Source organism: Podarcis liolepis, assembly GCF_965112155.1.
Source record: "Podarcis liolepis genome assembly, chromosome: 16".
NCBI classification, from domain to species: Eukaryota; Metazoa; Chordata; class Lepidosauria; order Squamata; family Lacertidae; genus Podarcis; species Podarcis liolepis.
Genome location: NC_139567.1, coordinates 30,119,768 through 30,146,520, shown reverse-complemented (window position 1 = coordinate 30,146,520; position 26,753 = coordinate 30,119,768). Strand labels below are relative to the sequence as shown.

Genomic DNA, 26,753 nt, shown 5'->3' with positions numbered 1-26,753 from the left:
AGGAGTCTCAAAGCAGCTAACATTCTCCTTTCCCTTCCTCCTCCACAACAAACACTCTGTGAGGTGAGGGGGGCTGAGAGACTTCAGACAAGTATGACTAGCCCAAGGTCACCCAGCAGCTGCATGTGGAGGAACGGGGAAGCGAACCCGGTTCACCAGATTACGAGTCTACCACTCTTAACCACTACACCACACTGGCTCTCATCGAAGCTGAATGTTGGAAGATTCAGGACAGATAATAGGAAGGGCTTCTTCATGCAGTGCAAAGTTAAACTATGGAACTCCCTCCCACAGGAGGCAGTGATGGCTGCCAACTTGGATGACTTGAAAAGACGACTGGGCAAGTTCAAAGAGGAGAGGGCTCTCGATGGCTGTTAGCCATAATGGCTCTGCTCTGCCTCCACAGTTGGAGGAAGCAATGCTTCTGAAACCAGTTGCCAGAAACTACACAGGGAAGGGAGTGCTCTTGTGCTTTTAATCTGCTTGCTGGTTTCCCATTAAGGCATCTGGATAGTCCCTGACGGAACAGGATGCTAAACTAGGTCACCCATTGGCCTGTTCCAGCAAGTCTTCTCCCCTAAGAAGCTGCAGTTGTGCAGCTAGCCACATGGGGCATTGGTTCCCAACAGGAGACACTCCAATGCTTTGCCCCCTTGCTGCAATCCAGATCTGGATGGACCCACGCAGGCCTGCTAATTGAGTTTCCAGTGGGAGCCTTCCCCCACCCCCGCACAAAAAAATGCACAAAGCAGGCACAGGAAGCTTCATTTGGATTGGCACCACAGCAGAAGGCCAAGGGTGAAAGGACCCCTATTTCTCTCATTCTAGGGCCCTGATCCAACTTGGAGGAGAGGATTCATACTGGCAATTTACTCTAAAGATGTCATCTATACACTTCCTAACTGTCTGATGGTCCTAGATAAGATAAGATGATAAGATAAGATAAGATAAGATAAGATAAGATAAGATAAGATAAGATAAGATAAGATAAGATAAACCTTATTTGCATTAGCCAATGGCCATAGCAACATAAAACAAGCAATATATACAAATAAAATCTATACAGATAAAAAAGACAGCAATTGGTAAAAAGGGCAATCAAATGGCCAAGATTATCGTTCAGATACAGTGGTGCCCCGCAAGACGAATGCCTCGCAAGACGGAAAACCCGCTAGACGAAAGGGTTTTCCGTTTTTAAGCTGCTTCGCAAGACGAATTTCCCTATGGGCTTGCTTCGCAAGACGAAAACGTCTTGCGAGTGTTCCGATTTTTTTTTGCTCCCCCCCTTTTTCTAAGCCGCTAAGCCGCTAATAGCCTTTTAGCCGCTAAGCCTTTAATAGCCGCTAATCCGCTAATCCGCTAATAGGGTTGCTTCGCAAGACGAAAAAAACGCTAGATGAAGAGACTTGCGGAACGGATTATTTTCGTCTTGCGAGGCACCACTGTAGTGGCCCTTAATCTCATTGCACCCTCGATAAACCTAGCAACCTTTGCTGTTGTCTGATCATTTTGATCTAATAAAAGAAAGCACAATGTGGCCTCAGACGGGCGGCCTGGGATGGTAAGTAAGAGTGGGGTAATGATCTCATTCCTCAGATCTTTATAAAGGGGACAGGACAGGGTGGTCCTAGCTGCACCCTGAGATACAGAGGGGATGGGGTTAATTAAGCCTCTCCCAGCTCAAATCCACTCAAATCCACTGCTGCTCTGCCCTGACTTTCTCTATAGGAGACTGAGCCACCTTCTCCCCCCCCCCAGCCCCCTACTTCCTGCTGCCAATTTTAAAGGAGCAAACTTCATGCATCCAGAAAAATATAGCTGCATTTAAAAACAACAACATAGGCACTTACAGCTATAGGAAAATAATTGACCCCATACATCTCCAAGTCTTGTGCAATTTTAAGATAGTTCATCTCAGCTTCATACCTAAGAGAAGAGGACAGTAGAGAAACATAGAATTTTACAGTCGAAAGGGAGCCAAAGAGTCATCCCGCCCAACCCCCTGCAACACGCTAGTGAGCAACATTTAATTCTTTTGTAGGATTTCTATTCTGCTTTTCCATTGGCACCAATCAAAACAACTTACAAGCTGCAGCAAGACAATATGAAAAGGCATGTGGAAACCAGCCTGCTGTAAGAAAGGTGAAATTTATCTTCATTGCTCCACCCACTTGTTGTTTTTTCCTGCCCTTGCATTCTAGTATGAAAAAGAAGCACCTAAGAAGCAGCCTCACTTCTCAGTTGCTCCAGCAACGTTTGATAGGACAGTGAAGCCGCATCAGCTGCTCAGCTGCCGCCTCCTGCCCCATGCTATGGCCTCAGACACAGGTGCCCCAGTACCTGGCTATGCCCCGGTGCCCAGCGTACCAGGCTGTAATCCTCTCTTCCCACATGTCAGGTGTCATCTGATATTGGCGGAGGACCTGGAAAGGAAAAGGAAATGAGTAAAGCTGTTCCCTTCTCCAAATCCCAAAGCTGGTCTTCTCAGGAGTCCCCTGTCTTGAAAGAGCCCCCAAATCCCCATCTTAATAATAATAATAATAATAATAATAATAATAATAATAATAATAATTGTATACCACCCTATACCAGCAAGTCTTAGGACAGTTCACAGAATAAAATCACAATATAAAAACACAAAAGACATAAATCAAAATAAAAACAAGAACAACCCAATAATCCCACCCTAACACATTTTAAAAGGCCTTGGATGTCAATCAATCAATCAATCAATCAATCAATCAAAGGCCTGGTTAAAGATGAGTGTCTTTGTCAGGACTATGAAGGTGATGTACAAGGGGAGTCTTTGCTCTTGATATTTCTCCTGCAGCTGATGCAGTGAGAAAATCATGTCGGCTATTGACCTCTGAGCTCTAAAGCCACATTGTGACTAGAGACAGACCCCGTCTGCAGTGTAGAAAGAGTATAAAACAGTAAAATTATAAAAGCAACTATTTAAAAATAATTCCGGCAATAAACTAACAGCGGATCAAAATATAAATCAATATTTTGCAGGCGCTAGAAAGAGTACAGTGAAGGCACTTTCCTGGTGTCAATAGGCATAGAGTTCCAGCGTGTAGGTGCTACCACACTAAAAGATCAAGATCTTGTTGCAGCAAGTGGCTATTTCAGAACTGTCCCAGGTCCTGAAATTCCAGTCTGCCCCACTACCTGCCCAACTCCACCAGCCTACTCTGACTGCTGTTGGTGGTTGTCTTTTTTTTTTTTTAAAGGAAACTTACTCTCTTTGGTAAAAGCTCCTCTGGAGCCAGGAAGCCCGGCTTGTGCAGGTTTGGGTCGTAGTCACCATACTGTAATGCAAAGAAGAGAAAGAAATCAGGAAAGGCGGTGACCCTTTCACAGAACACGCCATGAAGGGAGTAGCCAGCTAGGAGGGAAAAGCTTGCTAAAAGGGTAACAGAATCCTCAGCAGGAGGAGAGGATGAATGCAGTTCACGGCAACAGATGAAATGATATTCGTCTTCAATCCCAACACATTCCCCAGCGAGCATATTAAACCCAACAGATATGAACTGGTTCAGCCGGCCATCACACTTCCAATGAACTTTCCCTCAGGCATTTGAGGTTGGCCACTGTGGGAAAAGGATGCTGGAATAGATGGGTCCCCTTTGGCCTGATTCAGCAGGTTTCTTATGGAACCTCCAGGTCCAGAGGCAGTCTATCTAGATTTCTAGGTTCTTTGGGGTATTTGGCCTCTAGGATAAAAGGTTACTGGACTAGATGGGCCATTGGCCTGATCCAGCAAGGCTCTTTCCCCCCCAATTTTTTTATTAATTTCCCAAATTTATAACAAACATATCAACAAATACAAAAAGAAAACATCAAAAAACAAACAAGCAAGCAAACATAGATCCTAACTGTAATAGTTCCACTTTTGTTAACATTGTTGGGTGACTTCCTCAAATCCCTCTAACTGAGTTTCCATATATATCATTGTAGCAGTTTTCCAACTCTATTTTCATATAAAATTTACTTAGTCAATTAACCTCTTTCAATCCAGCAAGGCTCTTCTTGCATTTGTATGCTAACTTTTGCAGGAGGCAAGAAAGAATCATCAGCAGGATATATTTTAAATGAGCTGGTCATTGCTAGTGTTCGGTTGGAGTGATTTGTTTAAAACTACGTTTTATTCATTTTTTGATAGAATCTTAAAGGTAAAGGGACTCCTGACCATTACGTCCAGTCGTGGCTGACTCTGGGGTTGCGGCGCTCATCTCGCTTTATTGGCCGAGGGAGCCAGAGTACAGCCTCCAGGTCATGTGGCCAGCATGACTAAGCCGCTTCTGGCGAACCAGAGCACCACACGGAAACGGCGTTTACCTTCCCGCCAGAGCAGTACCTATTTATCTACTTGCACTTTGACATGCTTTCAAACTGCTAGGTTGGCAGGAGATATAATCTTACAATGTATTTAAAAAATACAAAGAAAGAATGTTATACAGCACAGCCCCCCACTGCTCCCAAACCTCCCAGGAGCCGTTGGGGGAAAGGGAAGGTCGCAAATATAAGCCACACTTTAACTTTTCACTGTCAGAATTTGGAAATACATGTGGCTTATATTCAGGCCAATATGGTGCTTTTTAAAGTGGTACATGGCTTCTTAAAGTGGTATTATGCTGCTTTAAATGAATAGTGTAGAGGCTTAAAACACTGACTAAAAAAAAATCTACATCAAGGTAGAAAATATGTAAATTTAATCTCAGAGAAGCTGAGGTGAGCAACGCCTGGTGAAATCACAGTCAGAGAGGAGGCTGTACCAGACTTCCATGTCTTTGGACCCTGCGGAAATCCTTATTTGCCAAACCAGAAGTGTCTGCAAAAGAACTGCTCTGCCACAAACCAACTAGCTAGAGAGAGTCACTTGAAAACTCTCCAAAACTACTTTAAGGACAACGACATGGGCGACATAACAACCCCCCTTCTCTAGGACACAATGAAAGCCGTCACCAGAGGAGCCTGCATAAAGGAGAGGGCATCCCTTTAAAAACCAACGTCAAAAATTGGTAAATTATAACAAGACATTACAACCCTCTCACCACACTACAAACAGGAGCCAAAAAACTCCTTAAACTCTTCTACAAAAACAACAAACCCATACCAACACAAGAAATACAAGACAAACTAGGGGACTAGTTTGCTAACACACAATCAACAACGTGCCTTCTTAAACAATCCAGCAGTAAAATCAGTAGCCACTAGGCCCTTGACCACCTTTGAAAACCTTCTCCTGAAAGCACTTACAGGTGGTACTTAACACCACAGAAACTGGCACTGATATGCCCAGGGATGTTGGAGAGGTTGTCCCTCCACAGGCACATACTTCCACATGTGGTGAGGATGCCCTAAAACCTAACCCTTCTGGATAGCAGTCCTACGAGAGATATGCAAAATAACTAAACAGGTATTAGAGCTCACCCCAGAACTGGCCCTACTGAACATCTTCCAAGATCAGAATGAACATTATACAGAGCTTATAACCCACATACTCTCAGCAGCCAGAAGCCTCAGAGCCAAACACTGGAGGAGAGACCTGTCAGGAGTAAACATGGCCCAATGGTATCAAACTGTATGGGAAACGACCTTACTAGAAAAGCTAACCAATAAACTGAAACTGACACAGGGGCAAACAGAAGAGGACGCCTTCACCCCAGTATGGCCCCCCTTTATCACATACACAGCCCAACACAACAAGAATCCACCAACAGCATACGAATCAATCTGGCTTACCTGACCCAACAAGTCTTTCCCCCCCCCCCTCACAAATGCAAACAAACCCCACTGCAACCAGCCACAGACAACCAACCACACCCTGCCCCAACACCTCTCACAACCAAGGAAATGTAATAAACGAAGGGAAAGAGAACCTACCTAGTTGACGCTGACACAAAACGCCACATGTACTCTATGCAAAAGAATATAAGCCTCCCCACCCCACCCCTGTTCTCCCCCCTCTTCTTCCCCAACCTTATACTGTATTCAGCCCTAATGTCTCACAACAAATGTAGCTGATTTGTAAGATAGACTGTACAACCTGGAAAAAGAGACAAGGCACGTACTTTTGTAAACCAAGAAAATCTTTAATAAAAATAAATTTTAAAAAAAGAACTGCTCTTTTTTTCCGCCCTCCTGCAAGCTCTTTGAATTAGGATATGTTCATATATCTTCTTGCATAAACAAGCTAAAAAACCAGCCAACACCCAAAAGAGAAGAAAACAAGGTGTCAAAATTGCCCCATCCTGTTTTCCAGCACTGCTTTAAATGGGTGCTTTCCTGCATTAATTAGCACTGTGTGATTAAGCAAAAGGGGTTTTTAATGTTGTTCTGCAAGCAATAGAAGGTGACAACCAAGCAATTTCAAAGCCTCACCTTGGCTTGAACAGCATAAGACGCTAACAAAATTGTAGCCTCAGGAGAGCAGTAGATTTCTTCATCCAGTATTTGTTTCTTAACCTGGGGGGTGGAGGCGGAAGAAGAGTGGGGGGGGGGCGGAGAGGAGAGAGAGAAATCCAAGGCTTAGACAAGCTTGAAAACAAAACAATACATGCCCAGACTTTGTCTTGGCACATGAAAAGTAACCGTTAGCCGAGTTATAAGTGGGAAATAAAAGAATCTCTGGCAGCAACTGCAGACTTGTGAGCTGTACCCAAGAACATTTCAGGCTGTCAATTACCCCTTTTTTAAAAAGCATCATTGCTAACTAAGGAATGTTCAAATGCTACCCTCTCGCCACATACAAAGCTGCTGGCAGTTAGAAAATAAGCACTCCTGTGAAGCGTTCAACCAGGGTCAGCAAACTTTTTCAGCATGGGGCCGGTCCACTGTCCTGCAGACCTTGTGGGGGGCTGGACTATATTGGGAAGGGGGCAATGAACGAATTTCCATGCCCCACAAATAACCCAGAGATGCATTTTAAATAAAAGAACACATTCTACTCATGTAAAAACACATTGATTCCCAGATTTAGAAGGCAACTGGGCCGGCTCCGGCCCCCAGACCTTAGTTTGCCTAAAGGTAAAGGGACCCCTAACCATTAGGTCCAGTCATGGCCGACTCTGGGGTTGCGCTGCTCATCTCGCTTTACTGGCCAAGGGAGCCGGCGTACACTTCCGGGTCATGTGGCCAGCATGACTAAGCCGCTTCTGGCGAACCAGAGCAGCACACGGAAACGCCGTTTACCTTCCCGCTGGAGCAGTACCGACTTATTTATCTACTTGCACTTTGACATGCTTTCGAACTGCTAGGTTGGCAGGAGCAGGGACCGAGCAACGGGAGCTCACCCCGTCGTGGGGATTCAAACCGCCAACCTTCTGATCAGCAAGTCCTAGGCTCTGTGGTTTAACCCACAGCACCACCCGCGTCCCTTAATTTGTGTTAAACCAAGAAGGGTTCATCTAGCTCAACGTGGAGTGGCCAGGGAGAAAATGGACCAAGAAAGGTTTTCCTTCCTCTCTCAGGACATTAGAACTCATGGACATGAAACGATGCTGAAAGCTGTAAGATTCAGGACAGACCAAAGAAAGGCAGGTCAGAGTTAAACTGTGGAACTCCCTCCCACAGGAGGCAGTGATGGCCACCAATTCTGACAGCTTTAAAAGAGGATTGGATAAATTCATGGACGAGGAGAGGGCTATCAATGGCTATTGGCCATAATGGCTATGCTCTGCCTCCATGGCCGGAGGTAGCCACGCTTCTGATTACAGTGGTGCCTCGCAAGACGAAATTAATTTGCTCCGCAAGTTTTTTCTTCTTGCGAGTTTTTCGTCTTGCAAAGCACGGTTTCCCATAGGAATGCATTGAAAATCAATTAATGCGTTCCTAGGGAAACCGCCTTCAGACCAGGTCCGGGGACAGTCTGTCCCCCGACCTCTTCTGAAGGCGGGGTGGGGGGGGACAAGGGCTTTTCTTCCCACTGCCAGCCTTCAGAAGGCTGTTCTGAAGGCTGGCGGTGGGAAGAAAAGCCCTTCTTCCCACCTCCCGCCCCGCAAGCTCCGGGGACAGGAGGGCTTTGCTGCCGACCGCCAGCATTTTAAAAGCCCCTGCTGCCCCGGGGCGATTTTAAAATGCTGGGGGTCGGCAGCGAAGCCTCCGCTGTCCCGGGGAGATTTTAAAATGCTGGGGGTCGGCAGCGAACGCTTCGCTCCCGCCCGCCAGCATTTTAAGATCGCCCGGGGCAGCGGAGACTTCTCTGCTGTCCCGGGAAGGCAGGCGGGGGGGAGCAAAGACTTTTGCCCCCCGCCGGCCTTCAGAAGAGGTCCAGGACCTCTTCTGAAGGCCGGCTGTGGGCGAAAGTCTTTGCTCCCGACCGCCAGCAATTTAAAACAGGTCCCCGGAGATTTCCCTATGGGCTTTCGTCTTGCGAAGCAAGCCCATAGGGAAATTCGTCTTGCGAAGCGCCTCCAAAACAGAAAACCCTTTCGTCTTGCGGGTTTTCCGTCTTGCGAGACATTCGTCTTGCGGGGTACCACTGTACCAATTTCTGGAAACCTCGGGAGGGCAGAGGGCTCTTATGTTTGTGTTCTACTTGCAGGTTTCCAACAGCCATCTGGCTGGCCACTGTGAGAAAAGGATGCTGGACTAGATGGGCCCTGGGCCTGATCCAGCAGGGTTCTTCTTGTGGTTTTAAAATATTAGTTTCTCTAAGCACACATCGGTCTTTCTCCTCCATCCAAAAGTGCATGATCAGAGTTCAAGGACACCGCCAAGCCAAAACACTGGAGGAGGGTGGAAACCCCACTGAGGGGTGTGGCTGCAGAGGAAGTGTAGCCAGACTTCCCACTCCCTGCTTTAATTTAATCTGTTCATTTGAATGCCTTGAAGCACCCAGCTGCCTATACACGCTCTCTCTGCCCCCGCTCCCCGTCCCCAATTATTCTGCTGCAGGTGCGATGTCTGATTCTTAACCGTCAGGAACCTCTGCAAGTTCTAATGCGTCAATTTCCTCACCCTGCTCCCCATTTTGCATTTCTTTTGGAACAGGAAAAAAATAATTACAGCCGAATTGCATTCCTCAAAGTCAAGGCAAGCCAAGGCTGGTTTGAAAGAGAAGAAAATGAAAGTGCAGGTTTTCAGAGATGAAAGGAACCGGGGGGGAGGGGGGGAGGCAGCCTTTAGTGCCTTCGCCTTTGCAAAACAGCTCAACACAAATAATTGTCAAGGTGATCTTGAGAGAAAAATATAACAGCAACAGAAGAAAAACCTTTCACAAGGAAACCTGCTCAACCCTGAAAATTAACTCTTCACAAGCTCTCGCCACTGGCAGGAGGCACAGCGTGAAAGAATAAGCAGACAGTGATTCCAAAACCTAGGGGCCAGACACACCAAACGCCCAGAAGGTAACTACAGCAATTCAAAAGTCAACTTTAAAATAAAAGAAATACCTTCTGACCTGCAGGAAAAAGAGGTGTTGGGTGATCTCCTGCAGAAGTTCCTCTTCAACTTTCTCAGGGTAAAATTTTGCTAAAAAACAAAATCTGATGGGATCTTCCTTAGGAATTTCCTGATCCAGAACCTGTTGAAGAACAAAGGGAATCAGTTTTAAAGAACATTTAAAATAAATGAAATCTTACATTGTTCTTTATAAGGTTTATATATTTGTAAATTTATGGACTTTTAGTATACATGTGTATTTTAAATATTGGGTTTGATTATACAGTCGTACCTCGGAAGTAGAATGGAATCTGTTCCAGAAATCCATTCGACTTCCAAAACGTTCGGAAACCAAAGTGTGGCTTCTGATTGGCTGCGGAAAGCTCCTGCAGCCAATCGGAAGTCACGAAAGCCCTGTCGGACATTCGGCTTCCAAAAATAGTTCGCAAATCAGAACATTCACTTCCGGGTTTGTGGTGTTCAGGAGCCTAAAAGTTCGAGAACTAAGCTGCTTCAAAAACCAAGGTACAACTGTATTTATAGAGGATAATGCTGGTAATACTGTATTCTAATATTTAGAATATTTATGAACTTAAACATTTTATATTATTAGATTTAATATATTTACCACTTTAGGGATGGTAGGTAGAGATAAAGATAGTGTGGGAATCATCAGATATGTTCCTGAGCATTCCACTGGCCATGCCTGCTGGGGGTGATGGGAGCTGTAGGAGGGATTAAGGTGCTCCAAACCTGATATATAGCACATATATGTAGCTTTACAGGGACGCAGGTGGCGCTGTGGGTAAAACCTCAGTGCCTAGGACTTGCCGATCGTATGGTCGGCGGTTCGAATCCCCGCAGCGGGGTGCGCTCCCGTTGCTCGGTCCCAGCGCCTGCCAACCTAGCAGTTCGAAAGCACCCTCGGGTGCAAGTATATAAATAGGGACCGCTTACTAGCGGGAAGGTAAACGCTGTTTCCGTGTGCGGCTCTGGCTCGCCAGAGTAGCTTCGTCACACTGGCCACATGACCCGGAAGTGTCTCCAGACAGCGCTGGCCCCCGGCCCATAGAGTGAGATGGGCGCACAACCCTAGAGTCTGTCAAGACTGGCCCGTACGGGCAGGGGTACCTTTACCTTTACATATAGCATTACATGGTGAAAGAGAGAATTAGTTACACATGTGTGCCTTTTCAACTTCTTTTTCCTTCTCTGTGTTTTAAAGTATGCTTTTGAGAGTATTAGAACTCCTTTTTGTAAAAAGAAAGATGGACAGACAGACAGACAGACAGAAAGATGAGCAGCTGAACCACTGTGCAACGGAAATACTTTGCCAGGAACACATTTGGTTGCTTTAGGCAAAGCCCTGCTCTCTTTGAGAAACCCACCCACCAATCTGCAATATATACTGGCCCAGTTTGCAGCTAAGGTCAGAAAGTGTGGTAGCTTTTCTATGGCTACACAGTGAGATGCAACAGGAAAGGGCTATTGTAACTCAATGGCAGAGCATCTGCCTCTACACAGAAAGTCCCAAGTTCACTTCCTGGCAGCATTCCCAAGTATAGAATCACAGAATTGTAAAGCTGGAAGGGACCTCCTAGGGTCATCTAGTCCAACCCCCTGCAATGCAGGAATCACAGCTAAATAATCCCTGACAGATGGCCAGCCAACCTTTGCTTAAAAACCTCCTCCAATAAAGAACAGTTCACCATACTCAGGGGTTGTCCGTTCCTCTGTCAAATAGTTTTTTGTCATGCTTCCTAATACTTAGACGGAATTTCGTTTCTTGCCATTTGAATCCACTGAATCGGGTCCTGTCATCTGGAGCTGCACAAATCAAGCTTACTAAGGCTTTCTAGATTGCCATGCAAGCTCTTTTGCAAGCTAAAGTCTAGCTTCCAGACCTTTTTATCCATCTTCAACCAGGTGTTCATTCCTTTGATAGAGTACTGCAAGCCAAAGAACCAGGATTCCCGCAGACCCAGCGCACGACACGCCTGGTCGAAGAGGTCCTTCCCCTTCCATTTCATCTACAGGAAGAAAGACAGAACATCAGTGGGGGAAACCAAGAGAAACTCGACAGCCTGGTTTTTAGAAAGGGATGACCCACTCCGTTGCTGGCCTAAGATGAGAGAACTCAAACAGTGCAAGCAAAGAAGAGGCATATCTTGTAGTGTGGGGGGCAGAATTCAGCTCTGTGGAACGATCAAGTTCCTAGCCCTTATTGTTGAAAGCATGTGGCCAATGCCAGAAGCCCAGAAAGGGCAACCATATTGGTCAAAGGGCTGCAGCAACTCCCTTAGAAGAAAAGATTACAATATTTGGAGCTGCTGGGATGAGGAAAAAAGACAAGGAAGGGGGGGGACTTGATAGATGTGTATAAGATTATACCCTCCAACCTGGCGGCCTTCACCTCCTCCTGCAGGAGTGAGTTCCATAGTTTACATTGTCTGAAGAAGCCCTTTATTTTGCCTGTCCTGAATCTTCCAGCACTCAGCTTGTCCACAAGTTCTAGCATTATAGAAAAAATAATTTCTCTACTCCAGTGCCTAATTTTATATGCAAACCCTAAAGTGTCGATGGAAGCATTTCTGCACCTTAATTTTGGCCTTTTTTAAAAAAGAAAAGCCACTTACCTCGCAGCTAAACTCCATTTCGATTTCCATCGTTATAACTTTCACCTTAAACGTTTTTGGCTGCTTCCTCTTCAGCCCCGTGATGGACATATTTTTATGCCTGCAGGGAAAGCCACACAAAGGATGCCTGCAATCCAGTGCAAACAAGCAGCTGCATGAAAAGAACAGATAAACAGCATCAACATCAGGGCAGCCCTAGCCTGGCTCTTGACTCCCTAATAAGAGTGTACTGTAGTGGTTAGTGTGTTGGACTAGGACCTGGCAGAGACCAGGGTTTGAATCCCCACTGGGTCATGAAGCACAGTGGGTGACCTTGGGCTAGTCACAGAACCATAGAGTTGGAAGGGGCCTCAGGGTCATAGTCCAACCCCCTGGAATGCAGCATTCACAGCTAAAGACTCCCTGAAAAGATGGCCGTCTGACTTCTGCTTAAAGACCACCAATGAAGGAGAGTCCACCACTATCTGAGGGAGTCCGTTCCATTGTCAAACAGCTCTTACAAACAGTCACTGCCTCTCAGTATAACCTAATGCAGAGGGTTGTGGTGAGGATGAAATGAGATAGGGAAAATACCACATACACCACCTTGAGCACCTTATCCCTTGAGGATGAGGGAGGGTAGAAATGCAATAAATAAATAGGGTGGGTTTTTTTGGGGGGGGTACTTCTCTCTCCTTTCTCCACACTGCATACTTTTATAAACTTCAATCGCGTCCTCTCTGGAAGGCGACAGTGGATGAAAGGTGAGGAGAATGAAATTGGCACGGCAAATCCGTGTACCTCAGGCAGCAAATTTCAGAGCAGCACTAAAGGGCAGCAGATAAGGCAAGAAATAATTGCCTATCCTATTCTTGCCCGCACAGGGGGTGACATTTAAATGTTCTGCCTCTCAGCATCAAAATATCTTGGCCTGTGGGACAAGGTAATGAGAGATGAACAGCAGAGGCACTTCACAGAGAATTTGCCATAGGAGCAACGCTTCTTCCCTTTCAAGTGTAGGCAAAAGGTGAATCGCGTCCCAATTTAAAATTTGGAAGGGCTGCCAGGAGCCAGATTTTAAAATAGCTTCATGGGAGGGATCTGTCCCAGTGCCCTCAAGCTGACCAGCCCCAGGTGTGGTCGGTGGCGGCAACTGATTGATTTAAGGTTTGCCTTTCTATTCAAATGAAGAAGAAGATAACCCTAGTCTGCTAGGACAGCTGAATAGCTCAATGAAGCAGAAAGCCATCTAGTTTCGCTAACTCTTCTTGCACCACGCCCTGCCCCCAAGAGCCATTTGCTTTGCCTTTCTATGAGCAGTCTCGGGAAAACATATTTTTGTCAAAGCCTTTGCCAAAGGAGTTCAAGGCCTGAGGGAGACATGGCTGTTATCCCCATCACCAGTCGCTTGTTGCCACTAAAGTTGGGCAAACCTGTCAGTTTCCCCCATTTTCATTGTCCCAGTCTTAAGATCAATTCTCTGCATTTCCAAATCACTTTGAGGGTTGTTTGTTTGTTTGTTTGTTGGGGGGGGGAGTCCTTGTGAAAATGCATTGTTACAATTGCCGGCAAAAGCCAAGGTTAAAAACAAGTTTGAAAATCAGAACATAAATAACATCGACCAAACTATGAACATGAATTAGGTAAAGGGACCCCTGAACATTAGGTCCAGTCGTGGCCGACTCTGGGGTTGCAGCGCTCATCTCGCTTTATTGGCCGAGGGAGCCGGCGTACAGCTTCCGGGTCATGTGGCCAGCAGAAACGCCGTTTACCTTCCCGCCGGAGCGGTACCTATTTATCTACTTGCACTTTGACATGCTTTTGAACTGCTAGGTTGGCAGGAGCAGGGACCAAGCAGCAGGAGCTCACCCCATGGCGGAGATTCGAACTGCTGACCTTCTGATCAGCAAGCCCTAGGCTCTGTGGTTTAACCACATGAACATGAATTACAATGCATCAAAACGTTTTGCTGTGTTCATCTGGGCCATGTTGGCTATGCTCTTCTTCCACATTACTGGAGGCAAGTAATGTTCCTGTTGCTGGAAGCCACAGGAGGGAATGGTGCTCTTGGCGGGGGAAAGCGCTTTAGCCAAAATATTGCTGCCCTGGAGGTTTTCTATTATTTGGGGGTGGGGAGATGACACATTATTGCAGAGCTGTAAACAATCTATCTCCTTCAAGCATCCCTAGGGCACTGGGGACTGGACCTCCCGAGGGCAATTTAGGAACAGCTATCTCAGGATAGGGACGCGGGTGGTGCTGTGGGTTAAACCACAGAACCTAGGACTTGCCGATCAGAAAGTCGGGAGTTCGAATCCCCGCTCCCTTGGCCAATAAAGCGAGATGAGTGCCGCAACCCCAGAGTTGGCCACAACTGGACCTAATGGTCAGGGGTCCCTTTACCTTTATCTCAGGATAAGGATAAACTCCTCAGCTCAGTTGGTACAGCATGAGGCTCTTAATCATTTTGCCCCACGTTGGGCCAAGATTCCTGGTCCCTTCCAACTCTGCAAGCAGTGAACAGTGATGTCTGGTACCCAGTGAGAGTTGGTGGGACCTAAGGCAGGGAGTCGAACAGGAGGTAGAGCCAAAACCAACAACAGACAAAGCCAACTAAACTTAGTTTTGTCCCCATCCTCCTCCTCCCTGCTGAGTTCTACAGGGGAAATGCTGAGACTGGAGGAAGGTGACATGGAGGGCTATTGACGGCTACTAGCCATAAGGTTCAGCTAGTCCTTCACAGCAGTGGCGTAGCGTGGGGGGTGCAGGGGGGGCCGACCACACCGGGCGCAACATCTGGGGGTTAGGGTTAGGGGGCGCAAATCCACGGGTTAGGGGGCGCAAATTACTTGCCTTGCCCCGGGTGCTGACAACCCACGCTACGCCACTGCTTCACAGTTGTCCTGCCACCTCCTGGGCTGGGTGTAAGTAGGAAAGCAGGCAGGAGGTAGGCTGAGGGCAGACTGAGACTGGTAAGGAAGTGCCCCGTTCACTCTAATGGACCAGCCTTTGCTTGCAATGGAACAAGGATAGCCAATGTGGTGCCCTTCAGGTGCGGTGGCTGCCAGTTTCCATGGCTTTTCTGGCTGCAAGGGCTGATGGGAGTTGTAGTTCAAAGCAACTGGATGACACCAGGTTGGCAATAGACTTGCTGCAGCGGCAATACTACCAGTGCAAGCACATTCAATACCCAGAACACAGGGGAGGGGGGAGTGTTAATGCAAAGAGAGGGAACATGCAACGTGTGATATATATATTTTTTATATTTTGCATTAGCAGAATAGATATTGAAGATCTAAATGTTGCAAGGACCAACAGTAGTTGTAGTTCAAAGCATCTGGAGGTGCTTTTTAGTTTTATGTATTTTATAATAAATAAATATATTTTATTGTTTTATTGTGATTTTGTAAGGCAGATTTTGGTTTTGCCACGTTTTCTTGCTGGAGTACCAGTTGCATTTCTATGGCATGTGGATTCTATTCCCAGGTTCTGTTCACCACCCCGAAATCCTTCAATGAAGAGCGGGTAATAAATATTTTAAATAAATTAATACAGTGACCAGCCTCTTTCACAGCTAGACTTCCCTCACTTATTTCCTTGTCCCCCTGCATTGCTGGTCACTGCTTGCATTCAACCCAGAGAAATCCAGCCCTCTGCCATCCTAGACATGCTCAGCTGGGGAGTTAGACCCATAGAAATCTATGAGGCTTACTTTAAAGTAGACGTGGACAGGATTAAACTGGAACCAAACACATTTTTTAAAATGCATAAATCACACGCTGAAAAATACATGATTTCTCACACACCCCTCTACACCTTTTATTATGTTGCTTCTTAAATTTTTATCTTTTTCTTTTCCTTTCCGCCTTGCTTTGATTCAATGACAAGGATTTGCAAACAATTTAGCGGTTTGAATGACTTCCCAGATCCAAACAGCCGCTTCCTTACCTCTCTCTCTTGTTATTCCTGGAGGCTGCAATTCCACAGCAGGAGAGTCAAACTGGATTCTGAATTTCTTCTCGGAATCAATGCTTTTTTAAAAAAATAAAAGAAGCATTTGTTTGTTTATTTATTCTAAAGGTTGCATTTTGCACAGCGCACGTTCACATCACCACGGTGCAAAAACCATAGCCAGCGGCTGATCTAGCAAGGGGCTTCCCTTCCCTTTGTCTCCTCCACGCTGGAGCATGTCAGCTCAGCTGCCGGGGAGAAAGCGAAGAATTTACTTTCCCAGGTGATGGCAAAAGACGTCGAGCCGTTTCCTGCCTGGATGCCTGCGAGACTCCTCCTCCTCCGGCGCTGGGTATTTCTAAACAGCAGACACTGCAGGGAGAGAAAAACAGCAACCTCTCACCATAACCCGCTGGGATCCAGTGCATTTGTGCGGTGGAGAAATCAATTTCACCATTATACTGTATTAACCAAAACATCAGAAGACGATACGTAAGCTTTCAAGTTCTGCAGAGTTCTTCGTCAGGTTACATAAAGCAGGAGGTAGAAAGGGAGAACATTAATATTATTTTTCCTCTACTCTCTTCGCACCCTGTGTAGGGTCTTACGTGATGAAGAGCTCTGCAGGTCTCAAAAGCTTGCTATTTTTTGACACTCTTTGGTACCACTGTGGTCCATGTGTTGCTAGCCTCAAGGTTGGATTACTGCAATGTGGTGTATGTGGGGTGGTCCTTAGGCCTGGTTTGCAAGCCCAAGCTGCTGCAGAATGCTACTGAGCCGGGTTTAAGGTCCTATTGCAGTATTAATTTATAAAGCCATTAACAAATTAGTTCCAGGGATCGCCTGAACCCTTACATCCCAGCCTGGTCAGCAAGATATTCTGAAGGAGTGTCATGGGTCGTTCCCTGAGTTGGCAAGGGTCATTTGACAACAACTAGGAGTGGAGCCTTAATGTCATTAGCCCAGTCCTGTGGAACACTCTGCCACTAGAGATTCAGCTTGGACACTGGCTATCTTCCTTAGCCTGACCAGACACCAGAAAATATGCATGACTGAAATAAATGTGTATTTTGTCCATCCCACTCCTCTCATGGGAAATGTGGAAGATCCTTGGGGCAGAGATCTGTCCTCTTCTACTGTGTGAAGTGTCGTGTGCATCGATAGTGCAAAAATAATAATAACAACAACAAAAGCAATCTTGTTGCACTAGATACAGTAGTACTGTATCTTGTATTCTTTGGCTGTTTGGCACTTTGCGGGGGGTGGGGTCTGAAACTGTACAGAATGGATCAGTATAAGGCAGCGGAAAGTCCTGGTTTCCATCTCTCAGTAGGGCTGGGAATGTCCTCAAATTTTGGAGGGCTGATTCCAGCACTGAGCTAGATGGTCTGACTCAGTGTAAGGCAACTTCCTTTGTCCTGTTTGTCCTCTTCTGATGTCCTCCTGGCTCAGGAACGCTCATGTTGTGTAATGCATTTGTTAGGCTTTGAGGTGCCTCAAGACTCTTTGCTGTATTCACCACCTCACAGAGTTGTGTGAAAGAAAGATGAAGAAAGCCCTTGGACGAAGCCAGTGATCAATATATAAAGGAAGTTCACAGAGCATAGTTAAACTATGGAACTCGCTCCCCCAGGAGGCAGTGGTGGCTATCAACCTAGATGGCTTTAAAATAGGGATTGGGCAAATTCATGGAGGGCAACAAGCCTTTCAATGACTACTAGGCAGGATGGCTTTGCTCTGCCTCAACAGCTGGAGGCAGCAATGCTGGAAACAACAGGAGGTGTTCTTGTGCTCGAATCCTGATTGGAGGTTTCCCATTAAGGGCATCTGGTTGGCTAACAGGATGCTAGACTAGAGGTGCCATTGGCCTGATCCAGCAGGCTCTTCTTATATTCTTATACAGTGGTACCTCGGGTTACATACGCTTCAGGTTACATATGCTTCAGGTTACAGACTCCGCTAACCCAGAAATAGTGCTTCAGGTTAAGAATTTTGCTTCAGGATAAGAACAGAAATTGGGTTCTGGCGGCGCAGCAGCAGGAGGAGGCCCCATTAGCTAAAGTGGTGCTTCAGGTTAAGAACAGTTTCAGGTTAAGAACAGACCTCCGGAACGAATTAAGTTCTTAACCCGAGGTACCACTGTACAGTGCCATTTTTCTAGAAGAAGTGGTGCCAGAACTCACCATGAACACCTCCGTTGTTCTCTTATCACGGCAATGGCGCCCACCTGAGATCTGCCGGAACTGAGTTTCCAATGTTTGTGTTTAATTAAAAACTCAGTTCTTTAAAGCAGTAGCTTTTCAAATGAAGAAGCATCCCGAGGCGCCTTGGAGGCTTATCACAGATTCCTCAGTGATTAAATTTCTGGAGGAAGACACACTTATCTAAAAGGTGGCATGTTCTGTCTTGATCAAACACTCCCTGAGGGAAGAGGAGAGTGGGTGGGCACATGCAAAGGTTGAACTCGCACACATTATTTGCCCGAGAAGGGACCAACGGTGCCCACAAGTCCCAGGATGGGTTGCAGTAATAAAAAAAATTTACAACAGCTTGCAACCATAAAAATAAGATGGGTCCTAAAAACATACACCTCCAGTGTCAAAAACCAGGATAGAGAGGGCCATCTTCAGCATTCACTGGAAGCTCTATAATGAAATCTTTGGGGAGGGGAGTTCCACAACGTAGGAGCTGCCACAGAGAAGGCCCTCTCCTTGAGATTCTGAGGGTGGAGTGATGACACCCAGCTCTACTTCTCCCTTAAATCAGAACCAGCGAAGGCAGTGAAGGTCCCGTGTGAGTGCCTGGAGGCGGTTGGAGGATGGATGGCAGCTAACAGATTGAGGTTGAATCCTGACAAGTACTGTTTTTGGGGGACAGGGGGGGTGAGTGTGGGGGATTCCCTGGTCCTGAATGGGGTAACTGTGCCCCTGAAGGACCAGGTGCGCAGCCTGGGAGTCATTTTGGACTCACAGCTGTCCATGGAGGCGCAGGTTAATTCTGTGTCCAGGGCGGCCGCCTACCAGCTCCACCTGGTATGCAAACTAAGACCCTCCCTGCCCGCAGACTGTCTTGTCAGAGTGGTGCAAGCTCTAGTTATCTCCCGCTTGGACTACTGTAATGCGCTCTACGTGGGGCTACCTTTGAAGGTGACCCGGAAACTGCAATTAATCCAGAATGCGGCAGCTAGACTGGTGACTGGGAGTGGCTGCCAGGACCACATAACACTGGTCCTGAAAGATCTGCATTGGCTCCCAGTACGTTTCCGAGCACAATTCAAAGTGTTGGTGCTGACCTTTAAAGCCCTAAACGGCCTCAGTCCTGTATACCTGAAGGAGCGTCTCCACCCCCATCGTTCAGCCCGGACACTGAGATCCAGTGCCGAGGGCCTTCTGGCGGTTCCCTCATTGCGAGAAGTGAGGTTACAGGGAACCAGACAGAGGGCCTTCTCGGTAGTGGCGCCCACCCTGTGGAACACCCTCCCTTCAGATGTGAAGGAAATAAACAGCTATCCTATCTTTAAAAGACATCTGAAGGCAGCCCTGTTCAAGGAAGTTTTTAATATTTAATGCTGTGCTGTTTTTAACACTTGATTGGGAGCCGCCCAGAGTGGCTGGGGAAACTCAGCCAGATGGGCAGGGTATAAATAAATTATTATTATTATTATTATTATTATTATTATTATTATTATTATTATACCAAGAAGGCCCCTCTGCAAATCTCAGCACCTAAGAGAGTCTTTAGGGAACAAGGTGGTCTTTCAGATATTTGGGGCTTGAGTCATTTAAAGCTTTAAAGACCAATGTGAGACCTTGAATTGGGCCTGGAAACAAACTGGCAACCAATGCAGCTGTTTTAAAACGGGGGTTGTATATGAGATCTAAATGGAACCCCAGCCAGTAATGTGTCTGCTGCGCCTGCATTATGGACCAACTGAAGTTTCCAAGTTGTCTTCAAGGGCAGCCGCACATAGAGCACATTGCAATAAGCAAATCTGGAAGCTAGCAGAGCATGGAGTACAGTGGCCAAGTCATCTTTGTCCCAAAGCCGTCATTGGTGGCAAAACCAACTGGAGCTGAAATAAGGCACTGCTAGTCACCAAGGCAGTGCCTTTTTCTGTAAACCACTTGGAGACTTTTTTGTAGTAATCAAATGACAAATCAAATAAATAATAGTAGCAGTCCTGTATTTTATAGCATTAAAAAATTGTGAGTCACCCATTGAACACATGATACAGGGCTGCCATAAAAAATATAGCTAATGAAAAAACAATAAATTAGGGCTCCATGAGGAGTGTGCCCTGAGAGGCTCATTTTGTGCTCCTGTTGACAGATTTAATTTTTCAGCTAGTCAATTTACGTACCACTTCATATTTCAAAATAAATCTCTAAACAATTTACAAATCCTAACAAAAAGTACGGTAATTCAATAAAAGAAACACAGCACAATTTCCACATTCAAAACCAACGACTACTAATAATTACAATCAGAAGCCCACATTTTAAGTTATGTAATTAAATACTGTATGCACATAAAGAAAATGACGTAAGAACTACAAAAAACAAATTGTATACAAAACATCCAATTATATAAAGGTGCACAAAAATGTAATAGAATTACAATAGATCATAAACATTTCATTACAAAAAACACACACATGTAAAACAACCATTAAGACCGTTTACTGACACATTGATGCAGATTGTTAAAATTCCACCAGGGGGAGAGATGGGAAGCAGGGCTCTCTACATCAGCTCTGTTAAAAGACCAGCTGCAGCAGGCATTTCCTACCCAATATGCACCGTGGTCATTACAGGAACAATTGTTTAAGAACTGGAACCTGGGGTTGTTTCCCCCTCTTTCCTCCTGGCAAATAGAAGGGGAAGAAATGGAGGCAGTGAGAGATTTTACTTTCTTGGGCTCCATGATCACTGCAGATGGTGACAGCAGCCACGAAATTAAAAGACGCCTGCTTCTAGGGAGAAAAGCAATGACAAACCTAGACAGCATCTTAAAAAGCAGAGACATCACCTTGCCAACAAAGGTCCATATAGTTAAAGCTATGGTTTTCCCAGTAGTGATGTACAGAAGTGAGAGCTGGACCATAAAGAAGGCTGATCGCCGAAGAATTTATGCTTTTGAATTATGGTGCTGGAGGAGACTCTTGAGAGTCTCATGGACTGCAAGAAGATCAAACCTCTCCATTCTTAAGGAAATCAGCCCTGAGTGCTCACTGGAAGGACAGATCCTGAAGCTGAGGCTCCAATACTTTGGCCACCTCATGAGAAGAGAAGACTCCCTGGAAAAGACCCTGATGTTGGGAAAGATGGAAGGCACAAGGAGAAGGGGATGACAGAGGACGAGATGGTTGGATAGTGTTCTCGATGCTACCAGCATGAGTTTGACCAAACTGTGGGAGACAGTGGAAGACAGGAGTGCCTGGCGTGCTCTGGTCCATGGGGTCACAAAGAGTCGGACACGACTAAACGACTAAAAAACAACAACAACAACAACAACAACAACAACAAGCCTGTGGGCAGGGACTGTCTTGTTTAAATGATGTTATATAAGCCACTCTGGGAGACTTTTTGGGCTGAAGAGCAAGGTACAAAGGCTTTGAATTAAAAATCAATCAATCAATGATATTTTTCTGGCATATCAACCCAGAATAACAACCACTCTCTCCACTTTGTCAACAGGGTGGGAGAAGAAAAATGCAAAGTATAGTAGAGGGCAGATTTAGTAGAACACCCAGCAATGCCTGATGGGCAAGTGGGGGTGCAGGGGCACAAGGAGTTCTCCCCATGGAACCCCTCTCCATGGAACATCAGGGCACCCCAAATATCCTCTGATACGCTGGAGGATATTTTATTTATTTATTTTCGGATTTTAAAAGCACTTTGCAACACAAAACCACCAAAGGGGTGTACAGTATGATAAATCTGCATTTAAAAAATGCAGACAGGCCTTTGCAGTCATTTAATTTCTAACATTTTAAGCAGCCAGTGAGTTTAATGTTGTGTTTTTAAGATGGTGGGAAAGTCAACAGGAAGGCAGCTACTGTATTTCCTTTCCCTTTTTTGCAGGTATGTGCTGTGGGTTAAACCACAGAGCCTAGGACTTGCCGATCAGAAGGTCAGCTGTTTGAATCCCTGTGACGGGCTGAGCTCCCATTGCTCGGTCCCTGCTACTGCCAACCTAGCTGTTTGAAAGCACATCAAAGTGCAAGTAGATAAGTAGGTACCGCTCTGGCGGGAAGGTAAACGGCATTTCCGTACGCTGCTCTGGTTCGGCAGAAGCAGCTTAGTCATGCTGGCCACATGACCCGGAAGCTGTATGCTGGCTCCCTCAGCCAATAAAGCGAGATGAGCGCCGGAACCCCAGAGTCGGCCACAACTGGACCTAACGGTCAGGGATCCCTTTACCTTTTACTGTTTTCCCTATCACTGCACCTCCAGCTGACAGAATATGAAAACTCAGTGCCGGCAATGCTGTGTTTGTCATATTTCTGCCTGTTGTGGAACTTTGAAAGGCAGGGAAATCTTGCCATGGCAACCTTAAAATAGATGTGATTTTTGTATAAACGTTTGTCATTTCTTCCAACACTTCCACTCTGGCACAACTTCTCTGCTGTAAAACAAAACAAAACGCACAGAACAGACAGAAATCCAACATACAGAGCCTATCCCGCTCCATTATGAAGAATGACAATTTTAATTTTATTTTATTTCTGATTCTACAGTCAAATGAACTAATGCAGCTCTAAGAAGAATAAAATATGCGGCTGATTAATAGAGACCGAACACAAGAAGGTATTAGCGTCAACCCTGCTTGGTCCTCGAACCAACAATCCTCTATGCTCCCCACGCCGGTTCTTTACCCGCTAAACCACGCAGGCAAATCCCAGAAGGGCCTCGGAGGCTACAAACACACACCACTCTCCTTTCCTAGATGGGCTATCGCGGAACTTCCGCTACTGGCTCCGCCTTTTCCTTCTCTTGGCCCCGGCTCGCGTTACCAGCCTGGAGACAGAGACCCAGTAAGAGTTTCCAACGGATTTATAGGGCGGAGGGCGCGGGAGTGGGGAGCCTTACTGTCTCTGCGGGGCAGAGACCTGGTTGGGGTACAAAGGCAGAGGTGGACGATATAATGGAGATTCACGTAGGGCTGTGGAGGGGGAAGGCCGCCTCTGCTCCTCTAAACTCCCCTATAATTCTGGGAGGCAGGAGGGCTCCTTCATCCAGTCCTCTTGCAACCCCCCTAATTTCCTCTCACCTTTTTTTTCATCCTATGGTGGAAGCGTAACTTCACCCCAAGTTTTCAGGAGCAAGGTCACTTAATGGGGATATATTTGACAGACAGCTGTGTGCCAATGAAGCAGCCCTAAACTGTCAGCTGCAATAATTTTTAAAAGACAAAACAGTGGATGTAGTGTCAGTTTGTTCATCATTTTGTGGCATTACCTATTCTCCAGCAGTTTTCCAGGATCTCAGACATACAAGGATTTTCTCATCCCTGCTTGTGAGATACTTTATCAAAGGCCGGGAAGTTCATGGCCCTCCAGGTCTGAAATCTTAGAATCATAGAATCATAGAGTTGGAAGAGACCACAAGGGCCATCGAGTCCAACCCCCTGCCAAGCAGGAAACACCATCAGAGCACTCCTGACATATGGTTGTCAAGCCATCTTACACCACAATAAATCTGTTAACAACATAAAAGAACCTGCTGGATCAGACCGGGGGGGTGGGTGGGTGGGATCTAGTCCAGCATCCTGTTCTTACAGTGGCTATGGGAAACGCACAAGCGGGATTTAAGTATAAGAGCACTCTCCCCTCTTGTGGTTTCCAGCAACTGGTATTCAGAAGCATCACTGCCTCTGACCGTGGAAGTGGAGCACAGCCATCAAGTTAAAGTACTGCAACACACCTTTCTCATGATTAAGATCTAGGCATCACACACTGGCAGTACCAGCTTTTCCACAGCAATAATTTTGTCCTGCTTTCTAAGTTAGTGTGTGGTGTTGATGTGCACTGGGCTTGAAGCATTTTTACTAGCATCTAGCATTAATACTTAGGGGAGCCTGGGTTTTCAAGACTAGCAAACCTGGGGTGTTCCTCTGCCTTTCTTACGGCTAGAATGTAAGGAGAAATGCTGTTTCTTTGTTTAGATTTAAAGTGTTTTTAATATTATATTTTTTAAATTGCTGTGATCTGCCCTGGGACTTGGTGGTGAAGGGTAGGAAATAAGCCAAACAGATACATTTATTATTTGTTTCATTTGTTTATTTCATGAAATTTATTTACTGTTTGATTGTTTAAAAAACCCCAACAGATAGGTTTATAAAAAGAATAAAACAACAAAATTATTACTAAAAACAATTAAAACATTCAGAAAATTAAAACCAGTAATAAACTAAAAACACATCAGCATTCTAAATATCTAGGTAGGCTTGTTATTATAAATAATAATAGGTGTGTTGGCTTGGCTGTACTTTGCCACTGGCTGTTAAAATGATACCTTGTTCTTGCTTCTCAGGGTGTTCGTAACTGAGCCATGTCTGCATTGCGTGGTGCTGTCCACGCAAAATGGATCATAGGGAAAGTCATTGGGACCAAGATGCGTAAAACAGCGAAAGTGAGAGTGACGCGGCTGGTGCTGGATCCTTACTTGCTAAAGGTAAACTTTCCTTTGGGGTTGAGTTCCACCAGTATGATGGAGAACTTCAGTCAATGTCAGGGCTGAGCAGCTATCCCGGTTCAGTCTTGCTGGCACTCAGGTTTCTCTGAATCATTTGCCTACCACTGAATAATCCATGTGCTCTTTCCTCTCTTCTCCCACAGTTCTATAACAAGCGGAAAACATACTTTGCTCATGACCCCCAGCAGCAGTGCATTGAGGGAGACATCGTTCTCTTAAAAGCTTTGCCCGAACGGAGGAGCAAGCACGTGAAACACGAACTGGCTGAGATTGTGTACAAGGTTGGGAAAATCATTGATCCAGTGACGGGGAAGCCTTGTGCAGGCAGTAGGCTACTGGAAAGTGTAACGGACTCAGAAAACCTGACCGATAGAGATACCAGTTACCTTAGTGAAAAGCTCCAAGAATTAACTGTTTCTTCTTCAGATAAATGATGGGGGTGAGGACAGGGTAGGCAGCATAATCTGAGACTTTCCATGTGCTTCTGTGGATGAGCTTGTATGTAACACAATGTTTATGTGTTCTTTCTGAAATTGTCATGATTCATAATAAACTTGAATTAACCTGCTCACAGGACAACAGAAACATTCAGTTTACTTTTAAAATCTTTCAAGTGAATGTAAGTTGGTCTGCTACAATATTTATAAGTGGCCTCTCTGCTTGATGGTATCCAAAAACAATACACAATGTTTAATACTTCACAGTGCAGCAAAGCAGTGAAATCCAATATTGGGGGACGGACGGACAGGTAAGCCCCACCCCACATCATTGATCACAAGATGTGACACACACACACACACACACACACACCATTTGAATGGCAATGCCCATTAACTTTGGGGGCTCCAGCCCCCTCAAATATTTTATGGGGGGCAAAGGGACCTTGACCCCTAGGAGTTGGCTCCTATGGCACAGGGTAGATGGAGCCCACCACCTTTTCAAACACTTCAGCTGGTATAAGACAACGTTTAGGATCAGGCACTACTGTGAGAATTGCCTCTGGGTGTAAGTTTCTGGGCACCATTAAAAACAGTGGAAGACTGATCTGATCCATGGGAATTGTCCCCTGGGATATGCGCAAGAATGGAAATGGTGCAAACACTAAGATTACCAAACGTCCCCGTTTCCCAGTGACAGTCCCCAGATTTACAAATCAGTCCCCATACAAAATCCATTGAAGTTGAAAAGTATCCCTGGATTCATTGAAAAAAATCTGGTAACCTTAGCAAACACTCTTCCATGTTCTTGCACAGCTCAGGTTCCTGTTAGTGGTGCTTGTACAGGCAAACATCCCAGAGGACTTTGCCCCTTCAAGGGAGGGAGAGGGCTCTCGTGCTCATGTTCTGCTTGCTTGTTTCCCATAGGCATCTCGGCCACTGTGATAACAGAATGCTGGACTAAATGTGCCAAGGGCCTCATTCAGCAGGCTATTTCTTATGTACTGGTTTCAAAACTGTACTGATATTTTTGGTTTCTTATAATTCCCAAGCAACGTTGGGCACTTTCTGCTGGTAAAAATGATATATTATGCTCTGCTCTTTTATTAAATGTTCCCAACCCAGCACACTACATAATCATAAAACTATATAGGATAATCCTAATAATTATACTATAATTATACAGCACTTGGGCTGAAAGTATTACAAAAACAACTACCTGATCCTAAACATGCTTACTTTAATGTATTACTGAGCTCAATGGAATTCGCTCCCTGGTAAAGACAGGCAATTCTATTGATCTCTGTGGAATTTACATCTAAGTAAGCCTGTTGAATATAATACAATATTCTCCTAATAAAATTAATTTCATGGGAGTAATATTGCTTTTACTGGTTGTTTTTTTATTTTTTAGAAATGTGGATTATCAGGGAGTCACCCAAAAAGAAAACTTGATTTCCCAAACCAATATTGTCCCAATTTCAGAATTAGTTGCCAGCTGGCTATAATTTTTCTGGCCAGAGTTTCATTAACAACTTGGATGCAAAGCCGGTGGGGAAACGTTCATTGTTTTTTTCCTGTTCCATGTATTAATAAACAAATGGGTTCTTCTGGGAGGTGGGGAGGAAATCTATCAAAAATTAGATGTTTTAAAAATACTTTTTACT

The 26,753-nt window shown here is 45.5% G+C and overlaps 2 protein-coding genes across 4 annotated transcripts in view; one reads left to right on the top strand and one right to left on the bottom strand.

Annotated features, from left to right (window-relative positions):
* LOC310695195 (merlin-like) overlaps positions 1-16,256 on the bottom strand; it is a 33,191-nt gene extending 16,935 nt beyond the window's left edge. The window contains exons 1-8 of one of the 3 annotated variants that reach the window (XM_083479274.1): positions 15,951-16,256; positions 12,024-12,174; positions 11,292-11,417; positions 9,407-9,529; positions 6,388-6,471; positions 3,243-3,311; positions 2,341-2,423; positions 1,851-1,926 (exon numbers count right to left, since the gene is read on the bottom strand). In XM_083479274.1, the coding sequence (XP_083335400.1) occupies positions 1,851-1,926; positions 2,341-2,423; positions 3,243-3,311; positions 6,388-6,471; positions 9,407-9,529; positions 11,292-11,417; positions 12,024-12,113 (651 nt within the window). In that variant the 5' untranslated portion in view covers positions 12,114-12,174; positions 15,951-16,256. The remainder of the gene's footprint in view (positions 1-1,850; positions 1,927-2,340; positions 2,424-3,242; positions 3,312-6,387; positions 6,472-9,406; positions 9,530-11,291; positions 11,418-12,023; positions 12,175-15,950) is intronic. The other 2 variants (XM_083479273.1, XM_083479272.1) reach the window with 2 other exon arrangements.
* Positions 16,257-22,893: 6,637 nt separating this feature from the next.
* MRPS17 (mitochondrial ribosomal protein S17) lies at positions 22,894-25,234 on the top strand. Its single transcript, XM_083479497.1, has 3 exons — positions 22,894-22,989; positions 24,488-24,628; positions 24,793-25,234. Exons 2-3 carry the CDS (start codon positions 24,506-24,508, stop codon positions 25,081-25,083), a joined length of 414 nt encoding a protein of 137 aa, XP_083335623.1. The 5' UTR covers positions 22,894-22,989; positions 24,488-24,505; the 3' UTR covers positions 25,084-25,234.
* Positions 25,235-26,753: the final 1,519 nt, after the last annotated feature.

Coding starts and splice junctions, on each gene's coding strand:
- MRPS17 (XM_083479497.1), top strand. CDS start 24,506: ATGTCTGCATTGCGTGGTGCTGTCCACGCAAAATGGATCATAGGGAAA. Junction 24,629..24,792: donor TGGATCCTTACTTGCTAAAG/GTAAACTTTCCT, acceptor CTTCTCCCACAG/TTCTATAACAAGCGGAAAAC.